The sequence below is a fragment of the Brienomyrus brachyistius genome, chromosome 5, assembly GCF_023856365.1.
Source record: "Brienomyrus brachyistius isolate T26 chromosome 5, BBRACH_0.4, whole genome shotgun sequence".
Lineage (NCBI taxonomy): Eukaryota > Metazoa > Chordata > Actinopteri > Osteoglossiformes > Mormyridae > Brienomyrus > Brienomyrus brachyistius.
This window is the reverse complement of record NC_064537.1, coordinates 26453207-26466944: the sequence shown is the minus strand read 5'-3', so window position 1 is coordinate 26466944 and position 13738 is coordinate 26453207. Positions and strand designations below refer to the sequence as shown.

Genomic DNA, 13738 nt, shown 5'->3' with positions numbered 1-13738 from the left:
AAGTGTCTTGGATCTGATCAGTTCACAAGCTTAAGGTCGGTGTAGTGTTTTGATCCACTGCATAGCCTCACTTCTGAATTGCAGTTCTGATGGGTGCTTTTAAGGGTGGGGGGGGTGGAATTCTGCCCTAGTGCTGTGATTAAACATCTTAACTCGGAAGAACGGACAGTGTGGGAGGAGGATGTGGGTGTATAGATTGCAGCCCCCCATTTTACCCCATAACCTGTGGGGGGGGGGGACGCTGCTGCTGGCCCAGCTGCGCAGGGCCTTAATCCTCAGCAGGAGGTAGGCCTAACAAGGGGGCGGGGAGGGGGGCATGTTTATGACAGCCTACAGGGATTTTATGGTTCTGCTGCTGTAACGAGATCCCACTGTAGTGAGGAGATTTGTGCAGCCTTGTGAAGTATTCAGACTGTTTCCCCTTTGCCCATTTTCCCAGAGATATTCAGATGGTGTGCGGCAGGTCTGATAGTCATAGATCAGTCTTTTTATTTTCTGTTGTTCTGGAAAGGCCATTTCTTAACATGGCCACCTGCACGGACATGCTGGAGCTCATTCTACCCGGAAAGACCTTGCCCTGTTTTGGCCTCGCAAAGACTTTACGCCGAAGACTTTTATTGTTATGGATTCGTGACTAAGCAGGAAAGTATCATCTTTGAGAGAAAACATACGTTCTATAGTCGGAGCACCTTTTGAGATGATCAGAAATATAATAGCACTCTAATACCCTTAGTGCCATTTCAATACCACTATAAATATATTGGAAGACTTTTAAATTTCTTTCTGGTTTTGGAATGGCTTCTGTTACCTGTTCTAATGCATTAAAATGTTTGCAGGGCCAGTGTTTGTTTTAGACATTAAGGTGAAGCTTAGCTCTCTTGTGCTTGAAGAGGATTATATTTCTATTGATCTGTTTGTGGAAAAATGTCACCTCAGTATGGGATATTCTGAACATTACATGTTACTGCAGAGTATAGATATATATGCATAGAGTATAAGGCAGGGTTCCCTCCTTTATGATACGCCAGTTATGTTTAAATGACACAATAAAAGCTGTAGATTATCGTATAGAGATTATTGTGCAGAGAAGAACAGCATAATGCCAACATAATATATACATTGTACATTTCCACTGATCCCCCATGTAAAGTGTGTTTATAGATTGTGAGACACCAGAGTTGAGCCCTTGTTAAGCGTCGCACAGAACTGCTCATATGGGGAACGACCTGGGACCCATTTTATTCAATCCCCAGTTGTGCTGTTTACCTGCCATCATATAAAGTTTCCATTCCTCCTCCTGCTCAGATGTTAGTGGTGTTGAAAATTCTCCAGTTATCTGTGCCTGTTGGGATGAGAAGGATGTTGGTTCAAAACCCGCGTCCAACAGAGTGACGTCGCCATTGGGCCCCTGCCGTTAACCCCAATTGCTCTTTGATCCTCCCTTGTATGTCACTTTGAACAAAAGCCACTCTTGAAATAAAATATGTGTTGCAGATGTTGCACCGGAAAGGTCAGTTACGGAGATGATGGTGAGAAGCGCGTCCTATGTCGTCGTGGAAACGGCAGACTTTATTTAGCATGCTCACTGCAGCTTGCGGGACAGTCTGTTTCTCCCAGGATCAACGCGTATTAGCCTTTAACTTCACCCGCTAGGAGATTTATGACCACAGCGCCACCTGGGGCCCGTTTCCCCTGCTGACCGTGGGCAGACAGGGACACGCAGCATTTGTTTGTACCCAAATACGTTTAATGAAACGCTGGTACAACATGGTCGGTGTTATTGCAGAAGTTAATTGCATTCCGAAGACCATATTTAAAACTGGCAATAAGTGAGAACTGACCTTCTACCCAATTCGGTGAAGAATGCATGGACCAGACCTTGGTGGTCCATGGTGGTACATGCACCTGCGCTGTATGTGAGAAGGGTAACAGTTCTCCTCCTTAATTGAGCACTTCATCGGCATCAGAAAAATGCTCAATGATCCAGGGACCTGCAATTTCCCAGTCCCAAGGTTTATGTGAATCTTTTTGTTTGTTTTTGATGAAGATAAAATGTAACTCAAATCTGACGCATGGGATCGGGAGACGCGACCCTGTGGAGAGCCTCTCTGCCGGTCCCTCCGCTCCACGACGGCTTAGCGGGAAGCTAAATTAAAAACCGCGAGGCGGGGAGTCGCTCAGGTGCCAGACGAGGCCTCTTTTAATTAAACCGACGCCGTCGGTTCTGTCTGTCTGGGTTCCACCTTTCAGGCCTGTCTCTCCCCATCCAAGGAGCGGAAGAAGATTCTGAATGTGGGAAGAGAGCAGTGCATAAACAGACACTTGCTGGAGAACGTGTGTGAGATTTTATAATAACTCCCCATGAAAAGTTTTCTAGTATTATAGTAATAATAGCAACTGGGAGCTGCCGACTGAAAAGTTATGATTTAAAATAAAGGGATCTCTCAGGTGCCCCGTGTGCCTGTCTGTCTGTACGCGTCCTTAGTGGTGACGGGCCTGACAGCCATCGCAGAGCATCCTGCAAGGAAGATAGATAAACAAATCAAGTGATGTTGATTTTGTTGCCCTGTCGGTTGCCGGTGAAGAGGTGAAGGAGGCTTAAAGCCGGAGAGATAAAAAGAGCCTGCGTGCGCAAGTGGCCATTACTGAAAGGTGACCCTTGCCGGTAATTGATAGGATAACGGGACAAAGCGGTGAAGGTGTGGAGCTTCCCATCCCTCTGGAAACATGGGGAGATGTGCTCCTGCACAGCTTCTGGTTTACATATAAATTGTAACATGGCTCACAGAAGTGCTTTTGTTTTTTTCCCCTGTAAAGGAGACGACAATGTCACTGCTCTGCTGCCAGGTTTTTGCGGCTCGCTGGGCCTTTCACCACTGCCAGTGGTCTCTCTCACTGGTAAGACTGGGATCACCTCGGAATGTCGTAGGCTGTGGGGGCGGGGGGCTACCCAAAAGAAGAGCCCCCCTCGCCATAGCCTCACACTCCTATTTTTATCCATCGTGGCAGATTCTGCCCGCCCCCCCCGGGAAGGACGCTGTTTTACTCACATCTATTCCAGTGTCACACGGTCACCGTGGCGAGTCGGCCCCAAGGCGCTCGCAAGTCCGGGCGCTCTGGGGCGAAACGGGATGTGTGGTCGCCGTGGTGATGTTAGACAGATACCCCATGGTGACAGCTCAGCGGGAGGGGGGGTGCAGGAGCAAACTCCTGCCCCCCCCCCCCCCCCAACCGCTGCTCTTTGTGTCGCCAGAGTAGGAATATGGCTACATATCAGGTCCTACTCCGGGCTGGGAGTATGACGATTGCAGGCTGGGCTTGGAGATACGTGGAGGGTCAGACTGCTGTCTGAGGGTCCCAGTGCTTTTGCAGCGTGACTCCATGTCAGATCTGCATGCATCGGGTGTCAGGATCTCCGCCACAAGGCTGACGGCAGCCGTGAAAACTTGCAGCTCTCCTGAAAACTCCTGCCTCGACTGCATCCAGCCGGCCGATGCTCAAACCTTTATTGTCACACTTAGAGTCATGCGGGGGAAGCTCCACCTTGACTAAGAGCTGGGGACCGGGCTGTTTATTTCCCATCATGCCAGTGGGATTGACGGGCCGTCGTGGCCCCGGTCAGGACCGGGTCAGATCGGGATGCTCCGCGGTACTGCGGGTGTCAGTCACCGGCCCGCGGAAAGAAGCTGAGCTGCTTAACTCCTGGAGTTTGTGACCTGTCCGTCCCCAAAGTCAACAAAACAGAGAGAGCCCCCTGATCCTCGTGTTATTTGTAAGTGCCCTGCGTCGCCCCCGGGGAGCATTCTGCCCGGAACCGGCGATCAATGTAACTCATCTTTACCGAGCCACAGCGAGGAATCGGTAGGGAGGGACTGATGGGCGGCGACCCCGTGCTCTTCCGGGGGGGCCTCCTGTCAGGGCTGCTCTGAAATGATGGAGGCGTCATTGGCCTGTGGGGTTAGAACCCCTTTTGCGGGTTATGGGCCTATGTTGAGCCGTGTGGGACTCGTCAGCTCTGTAATGGCTCTCTAATGGGCATGTTTACAGACTTAAGCCTGGCATGTTGCGAACACCATATTGTGACAATGTGGAATAGGTCTTTGAAGTGGGGCAGGCAGTGGGTAGGTGGTGTATTCCTGTCTCAACATGCTCTCCTGGCTTTGGTCCCTCCCCTCTCCCCCAGTTCCCGGCCCTCCCGTGAGACTGGTCTTCCCAGAAGTGCGGCTGTCGTCTGTGAGGGTGGTGTGGCAGCCTCCGACCGAGCCCAACGGCATCATCCTCGGTGAGTTCCCCACCCCCCACCCCCCCGAACCCCTGTGACCATGTCTCTGACCTATGCTGACCTTTAGGCTGGCAGGAAATGCAAACTGAAAAGTGACATCTCAGTCAATTCAGTTGTCAAATACAAGGCATCGCATAAAGTGAGTCTGAATGGCAAAAAAATGAGAGTCTTCCAACACTTTCCCCTTTTTTTAATGGTAAACAGCAATATGAAGAAGTCTAACCTGCTTCTGAAGCTAACGAGATTACAGCCCCCAGGGTAGAAAGCGCTGTTTTGACACGTCCTTGACGGGAAAGATAAAACTCGCCTCTCCCGCCGTGAAAAGCCCGCGTTGTGGTCTCACGTCTGTCAACAAAGGCAAGATGTACCGGCTGCTGCGATTTTCCGACTTTTTGCCGGCTGATCTTGTTATAGATGCTTGATATTAAGCGTCGAAAAGACTTCAGTAGGTTGAACTCATATTGGAGGGACCCATGATAATTACTCTTATGCAGAAATAGTTTGGACATTTGTCAATGTTTGTGTTTTGTCTTAACTGAGACGATAGGATTGTTTATAGAGATATTTGGGGGAGGGTATTCTGTCATTCCACACTTAACATTAATTGCACATTCAGTGGTGGGGGGGAGGGGGGTTAGCTGCGAACTGATGTCTGGAACCCTCTATCGAGTGAAGTTACTGGGGAAGGACAGGTGGCTAAACCTGCTGGTGAAGAATGTTCTAGGACAGCGGAACATATAAATCCTGGATCAGATACTATTTTTTCCAGCACATTAGAAGCCAGGGGGGCAGAGAACATGTTTTCACGTCTTTTATTTGGATTTCGTGCTTTAGTGTTAAGTGAAGCAGGTACAGTAACACAGATGCCTATTGATATGCTTGCTGACGTTCACTAAACATTTAAACTTACATCCAAGAATCCTGCACCTGTGTGGTCTGTCGTAGGATGCGGGTAAAGCTCAATAATTCACATAATAAAAACACGACGGGAGGTTTACTGGTGCGACCATTTCCATATCCAGTTACGGTGATGTCATTTGTTTTAAAACTTTGATTTCTAAACTGCAGCCCGCACCCATAAACGATGTGCGAGTGTCTTTGGTTTTGAGCTATGTGGTCTGACTTTAGGCAAGCACAGCATGTCTCGCTGTATCCATAACATACCTGTGGCTTCCAGGATCCTCTCCCAGCACGGCAAACAGGTGCACTGCCTCGTGTGGTAGGACTGAGGAAGAGCCTTCACGTCTGTGGAGATTATGTCTGTAACTGAGCTGGAACGGAAGGGTTTGGGTTATTTCCTAGGCTGTCTGTCTCACAAGGAGATACCATCTCCTGTGAATTCGCTGTCACCATCAGTGAGGTGTTAGACCAACCGCTGTGTGCACATCTTTGCTTTATTCCCTAGTTTATTATTCTCAAGTTTTTCCCTGCTTGATTTCCTCATAAAGCATCGCCTAGCACAAGCATTTAGCTGAAAGTCGGGTAAGTCTATTTTGTTCCTATTGGGCTGAGTTAATCCTGCCTCCAGAACCACTGAAACTGGTTTATCTCCCTCCTGCCCCATCCGATTCCCGGTAAATGTTGACCGTTAATGTCACGGGGGAGTGGCCTTTCTCTTGAATTCGCCACTGAGCGATTTTGCTTAAACCTTCCTGAAGACTCAGCTTTGCTGATCAGCAAAGGTCACAAGTGCAGGAGACCAAACTTCCTCTGCAGGAGTGTATAGTGGGGCGGGACTGTATGGACACTGGCTCCAGCTGAAACCTAATTGGTCGGCTCTGCTGTCACTCACCATTTCAAAACATATCATTGGCTAATGTTAACGTTGCCCCCCTCTGTAAGAATTATGCCCCCCTCTTGTGGTCCTACCTTAAAAAATCCTAGAGTACGGAGCATGAGCATACGAGAGTGCTTGACGCATCGTACATGTAAGCCATCTTCTTTCAACTGATGGGCTAAACAAAAGCAACTCTCGGTTGTTCTTTGTAGTGTGGGCAAAGCGAAGAGGCAGACAGACTGAGGCTTTTTGCTTATTTATTTCCAGTGCTTTGACACATTTCATAAAGCAGAAATACCTCACAATCTGATTAAGGAAAACGCCTGCAGTGACAGGATTAGACTTTTCTGAAGCCGATCAGCTGAATGTATTAACGCACGGCCGTCTAATACAATCAGCAGCCTTTGATCTGTGATGATGCCATATCCCTTTGACAATAGCAGCTTAGCTGCGCGACTAGATGCTGTTAAGTGATGCAGCCGTCTCTTCTGTGCAGATAATAAGTATAAATATTTACGCAGTTGTATGTGCTGCCTTCTTGCCTTTTTACAAACCTACTTTACTTTTTATTGATTTACCCTTAATTTATTAATAGTTTTTCTAACCCATTCCATATTGATAGGCCAAATCTCCGCGTGGTTTTTTTTGGTTTTGCAGCCTGTTAGTTCAGGATTATCTCTGTCTCTCTCTCTCTCACACACACACAGACACACAGGTTTGTAATTAAATCTTTGTGGGGACTCTCCATTCATTTCTATGGGGAAAACTCTAATACCAGTATGACAGTCTTAAACTTTACCCAGCCCTGACCTTAACCATAAGTAAACAAACAAAATATAAAACTTTTGGCATTTTTACTTTTTTGATTGCATTCACAGATTTTTGTGGGGACATGAAAAATAGTTTTTCATGGTTTTTATCACATTGTGGGGAACATTTGGTCCTCACAATGTAATATAAACATAATCATCACACAGACACCTCACACAGACACACAGATGTTGAGCTGCAATCATTCTGCGTATCCTGCTTGTCTTTAGCCACTAGAGGCTAACAGGCTCCTCCCCCTCCCTAGTCGTTGGGCACGATCTCCCCAGGTCAAGCCCCTCAGAGGGGGGGCGCTCTGGTGCCTCCGCTTGGCAGATCGAGGATCACCGATCGCTTGCCGATGAATTGAGGAAATAAAACTGCAGGAGTGTAGAGGTGGCGATCTAAGCGATTACACGGCCTGCTGCGCACGCCAAGGAGGCCCTTCCAGAAGTTTCCCTGGAAATCATGTCATGAGTCACAGTGCTGCAAGAACAAAAAAAATGTAATAGTCCATCTGTTTCTTTGCTGATTTGTTTCTGGAGGAAGATTTACAAACACTGCAGGCTTTGGGAGCCGCTGTTTTAGCTTGGTGCTGCATGTTCACTGCAGTAGCCTCTTTTTTTAATGGAATCCCCGGCTCGTGGTGGGAGATGATGCAGGGGGTACAGACGGGATGGCCCCCTTTGTGTTTGTGCAGCTAAAAGGCCAATGCAGCGAGAAAGCCGCCATTAAATAGCAGCTTGCAGCGGGGCGAGCGGCCCACAGATAAACAGAACGTTCCACCGAGGCGTGTTAATTCACTGGCATCCACTGTGACTGCATTGTCCGACATGTAATTCCCAGCCGGGAAGATAAAGGGTTTACCAACTGGACAAGCTGTCCGCATCTCATATTTATTAGCCCCCTAACCTTCACTCAATTCCTCCACGCCGGCCTGTCGCAGACGGCGCCTCGCAGTAGTCAAATGTCATCAGCCTGTGACAGGGCCTGAGCGGGACTTATAACGGGACGATGACTGGAGGGGCCTCGTGTGGCTGAAGGCTAAATAACCCGATGGTTGTCTTTGGAGGAAAACATGCGCAAAGACCTGCGTAGCTCGATTGGTATAAAAGGGCGGGGGGTCAAGCCTGACGTTGACTAAATCTGTTCTTATTGCGCAGTGTATCGCTCTCTGGGTTTGGACTCTGCGGCCGTGATCGGAAGGTCGCTGGTTCAAATGCCAGGATCAGCAAAATGTTGCCACAGTTGGTTCCTTGAGTTGAGGCGATGGGCTGAGCCTGCCGTCCCAATTGGATAAAAGTGATGTGATGTCGCATGGGAAGTGTTTTTAAGGCTTACCTTAATCTCACCGTACCTTACAGGGCATCCATTCTGGCGGTGGCAGCTTCAGAGGAAATTGTTAAATTGAATTATAATAATATAGTAAGGCAGCAGAAGTGATATGTCTCTTCGTCTTAGAGTTAATTTTGAAAAACGCAGTGGAGACTAGGCAGGAGAAAATGCCCTCATTTATAAAATATTTCCTAAGTTTTCAGTAACGGAAGGGTGTGTTTGATACTTTGGGAATGTTGTAAATGATCCCGAAAGAGTTTTTTCAAGCTGCAGGCATGCGGTTCCTGTAACCCCCCCCCCCCCCCACCCCCGTCCTCCAGGTTACCAGATAGCCTATCGGCTGGATGCCAGCGACCCCAACAAGTTCACCACGGTGGAGGTGGGCTCCACGGCCCGGCAGTTCACGGTGACGGGGCTGTCCCCCGAGTCTGCCTACATCTTCCGGATCTCCGCCAAGACTCAGCAGGGCTGGGGTCAGCCGGAGGAGGCTGTGGTCATAACGACAGAGAGACGAGGTGGGTGGGCTCCCATGGGCCGTGTGTGTTCTCCAGCGCCACCCCCTGTCACTCAGGCACACGGCAGTTATGGCTTTTTCAATACTCTTCATGTCTTTACGTACTGTTTTCCAGGAATAATCCCAAGAAGCTGAGTTCGTTGGATTGTTCATTGTAAATATATAGTTTTCATCCGATATCTTACCTTTTTTTTCCTATTATGGAGTATTATGATTTTCATTAACACTGCACCTCACATAAGACTGCTGCATTACACTTTGTAGAGACCTATGGGAAAAGGAGTATATAAGGGACAGTAGTAGAAGGTAACAGAAGGAAAGCCTTTCGACTATCCTGGAAACAGCTTGCACTGCATGGCAGCCACATTATGCGCCTCATCGCAGGTTTTGAAATACAGTATCGTCACAGAAATGTGAGCGAGTGCCTTGTCGCGTCACTGTGGCTAGTCCCCTCTTACTCAGTCCGGCATCATTCTAATGAGAATGGTCGATAAAGCGAAATAAACAGCTCTGAAATTCTTTGGTGTTGTAGAAATAAAGGCTAATTAATCAGCCTATTTGGCTCGTGAAAGACAGGTCACCCACTGACAGCCTGTCCAATCGATGGCTGTTTTATTACACAGCCTGCATGTTTCAGGCAATCGATAATAGCTACCTTTAAAATTAAACAATTATGCTTCTCTGTATTGAGTCTTGATTTTGTAATGAATGGTGGCCTGTGTCGTGGTGGGGGCTGGCGGTGTGCGGGATGGGCGTACTGAAACTCCCCCTGTGTGCTTATTTACACCATCGATTGATTAATCGACTGCCGCCTGGTGTCATGGCCGCCCCCGTGGGGCTTGTCATGTGACCTGAGGCTGTTGGCCGTCTCTCCCTGCAGACCGGCCCCAGCCTCCGAAGGAGCTGAGCATCCCGCAGAAGGAGGTGGACTCGCGCCGGCTGTTCCTGTGCTGGGTGCCAGGGGGCGATGGCTCTTCCCCCGTGCGCTACTTCACCCTGCAGATACGCGAGCTGCCCTCCGGCGACTGGCGCACGCACTCGGCCGCCATCGGCCACAACAGCACATGCTGGGAGGTGGACCGGTGAGCCCTCTCCAGCCTGGTTACATGGTTCCTCACACCAATAGAAGGGCAGCATTTGGTCACGTGATCCACAGGAGTGACCCCACATGACTTAGGATTTGGGCAGTTTGCACATGCAATCAGTCCTGCTAAATCGTGTCCCATGGATCCCTGAAAAACCTCAGGTTCACTAAAATCTTGTAGTAAGATACACATATACTGTACGATGGGAAAAAACAGGTTCAGGGGAATGTGACTCCAAAACTTAGAAACTTACGCCAAAGGAAATTAATTAAATAATGAAAACAGCGATGCCGTTGACCAGTAATTTAATCATATGCATTTAAATAATAATAATAATACGTTCAAATTATATCAGAAACATCTCCAGTGGGTCTGGAGATTAGCCGAGTAACCACCTTAACTCGCTAACTTGTCGATTGTCAAGAGCTGAGAGTGGTGTTGGCCAAAACGACGCGTCACGAACCATGTGCTGTGTTTTCTAACCCCCTCTACATGGTGGGGTCACTGGACTAACCTTGCACCATTGGATGAGTCCAACAAACACAAAAGTGACAAACGTCTGCGTCTTCATTCACTTTTAATGTGAAGCGCTTCCCCACAAATGATGCTTTCGCTCTTTATTTTCACCTTCATCCGGGTTGTGCCGCCCCCCCCCCCCCCCCCCCCCCCCGTCCACCATATTGCCGAGTAGTCAGGAAGGAAAATTTTAATCGATGCTTTTCTTGATAATCCAGTTTAATCGAGTAAGTGTGGCATTTTTAGTTACATGTGATATAGAATTCCAGCCTATACAATAAATGGCAAAGATTAGAGTTTGCTTGAGTCATTTTTAAAGTGTCTTATCTACCCCTAATAATTAAAACATTACATAATCTGTCTATCCAGTTCACTGTTAATGTAAGGCTTGGAGATCTTGTCAGAGACACTAGCATCCTAGCCTTATTTGCAATTATGCATTTAATTAATAATTAATCCAAGAGCCTTTTAATTGTATTGTTTTGGCCCCGATCTCTCTGGATGGTTTCTCTCTCCGGTCCTGCCACTGTATTCCCGAAGGGCCAGGGCCTCAGTTTCTAGGTAGGCAGCGTTGATCCTTTGGGTTTGGACACCTAACCCCAAGGGCAGCTTGTAGGATCAGTGGCTCTGGAAGTGGATGGGGTGACACGTGAGCCATTTCAGGCAAATTGGAGATAATTACCTGTACCCTTGTCCCGTTCCGTGATTTAGCCTTGTCTCCTTTGGAATTGAATGTGCACCCCCCATCTCCCGGACTGACAGGTCAGCAGGGTGTCACTCCTGCCTTCCGCGCGGACAGCCGCCGGCGGGTGATTGGGTTCGGAGACCCCTCTCCGGAGGGGCCTGATTAGCGGATGGGCTGATTGCTCAATCAGAGCTCATCGCCGAGTCACACTGCCGGGCCGTCTGGGCATCCGGGAGCCGTGCACCTCCGTCGGCATCCAATCAGCCTCACCTGTGGGAAGACTTCGGAAGTTTCCCGGAATGAGAAGCGGTCTCGCTCGATTCGCTTTGCGGCTAGGGCAGGAGAAGATGAATAGCTGAGTCATAAAAATAACTCCCGTCGACAATAAAGTCAGCTGAGCAATTGTTGTTTCAAATCAATACACTTCTGTCTTTTTACTTCTGAGATGTTTTGCGCCGTCTCCAATCAAAGCAGCTTAGTGCCCGTGCAGCCAGTGGATCCTTATCTTTTACGATACCCTGACTATTCCTGTCTCCATTCATAGCTCAGAGGCTCTAATGCAGTTGTATTTAATCCAAATTTAACCTGCTTTCCTGCTCCCCTTCCCTGTCCTCCTAGTTGTAGCTAAATAAAATCCTTTAATGCCTGCCATGCCTGTTGTTTTTCATTGTGCGCTTGCCGTTTATTTCGAGTAGATACTCGGGTTGATCTCTCCCCATGCACCCTATTATTTTTATATATCTAGTAAATGCTTTTGTCCAAAGTTACGTACTAGTAGGGAAAGTTGGGGGTCCAAGCGCGGGGTCAGACGGGGTTACTGGGATACTTGGGGTTAAGAGCTTTGCATAAAGACTCAATATAATGATATAATTACTACATAATTACTGTGCCAGGCATGGGGTTTGAACCCATAACCTTCCACACATGAGCACTGGAATCTCCCCTGCTGAGCTGTACACCACATATAATTTAGGACTGTCTCTTGAAAGACAAGGCAGTGAATCCTTTGTGCAAAGTGCGAGGAGGGGATTTGCGGTAGTGTTATGTGTAATGACGATATCCCCCTCCCCAAGGCTGAAGCCCTTCACGTCGTACCGGCTGAGGATGATGGCGACCAACGATGTCGGCGACAGCGCTTACAGCAAGGAGACGCACGCAGTCACAACGCTGCAAGACGGTGAGGGGCACTGCGACTGTCTGGCCCGGGGTTGCCGCTTGTTTTACAGCCGTGTAGCAAGCGGCTGGTGAAATATGACAATCTTTTCAATGAGTGTAGCGCCTTTCAGTTAAAAGCAAAACTGCTGGATCTCAGTAGGCTGATAAAAAATAAACAGGTATTACTCTTACGCCATATCGGTGGGCATGGCTTTGCTTTTCCCAGACTACAGGTTTTTCAGACCCCAAAGATCATCTGGGTGGCAGTTAAATCCACCCCGTTAGTTTGACGTGATACGTTTAATTGCCAGCTTCTGTGGACTAGACGGAGGTAAAAGAGTGGTTTCTTCTGAGTAACGGTGGGCAGTTGGTTTCCGGAAACTTCCTGTCAGGTTTGGGAGAGGCCCACACCATGGCAGCTGTTTATTAGCATCAGAGCGGCTGGCGCGAGCCGTGATTAGCCCCAGACGCAGCATACTCTGCTGTCTTTACCTTTATAACATCACCGCGCTGGGTAATATCACTCTCCCTGCATAGTAAATGGAGATGGAAATGTCACCGGCCTTCAGGAAAGCAGAGCGTATAAACGAAATAAGGTCCATGTTTCACTCTTTCTGTCATTTCTCTCTTCCTAATTGCATGTATCCCTCTCTGTTTTCACATTTAAGAAGCTATTTTATGTCAGAAATGTGTGTTATACAAGACGCTGGGATGTGCAGAGGTATCGCCCTTCTCTTTATTGGAGAGGTTTATTAGGACAGAGCTTTTGAAGCGTGTCCACTTGAGGTAATTGAATCCTTGTGTGTTTTCTGTTTCATTGCAGTTCCTGACGAGCCACCTGTTATTTTGGCCGTAAAGCCGTCCACGACGACCTCTGTTCTTGTCCAGTGGCAGGTTCGCATTATAAACCGTATATTTTGGCTGTATGTCACCACAACCTCGGTTCCAGCGTCCTTTAACAACGGGGGACTAGTTGTAGGTCAAAGACGTTCAGACTGGATGGGGGGGGGGGGTGGGGGGGAGGACTGCAAGGAAACATGAATCTTTAAACAATTTTAGTCGTGTGACCCTGTAGTTTGACCTTAGTAAAAATCATCTGCAGTCATAGGTCACTTGACTTTACATTTCCCCAAAAGGGCGGGACCTTCATAAGCCCCCCACCTAATAATGATACCTTTGTCACTTATCTGTCTGACATTTTATGGATTTAATTGCAACCTTTAGAAAACACTCGAGTTTTAGCTTGTTGAATGTAATTAAATAATTGCCATGCCTCCTGTGTGCTTAGGATATACAATTAATGGTTCCTAGCAAGCTTTTCCTTATTTAAAACTTTCACAAACACATTTATATGGTGCATTTAAACCCATTTAGAAGTAGAGTATCAAAGAGATGCATTAATTAGCATTAGAAATCTTTATTTTGAGTCTTGGATAATGTCCCTGAAATGCGATTGTCTCTATCGATACGACTCGCTCCTCAAATGGACTTTTCTAATGAGCTAATCATTCGGGGCTCCAATTCTCATTTTTATTTATCGCTTGCTTGCTATCGAATGAGACTAATGGGTGAGAGTGTCGGC

The 13738-nt window shown here is 47.9% G+C and overlaps 1 protein-coding gene across 1 annotated transcript in view; it reads left to right on the top strand.

Moving 5' to 3' along the window:
• Positions 1-13738, top strand: part of sdk1b (sidekick cell adhesion molecule 1b) — a 293033-nt gene that overhangs the window by 257926 nt on the left and 21369 nt on the right. The window contains exons 30-34 of the mRNA XM_049014318.1: positions 4184-4282; positions 8522-8716; positions 9596-9797; positions 12075-12178; positions 12980-13050. Coding sequence (XP_048870275.1) covers positions 4184-4282; positions 8522-8716; positions 9596-9797; positions 12075-12178; positions 12980-13050 — 671 coding nt within the window. The remainder of the gene's footprint in view (positions 1-4183; positions 4283-8521; positions 8717-9595; positions 9798-12074; positions 12179-12979; positions 13051-13738) is intronic.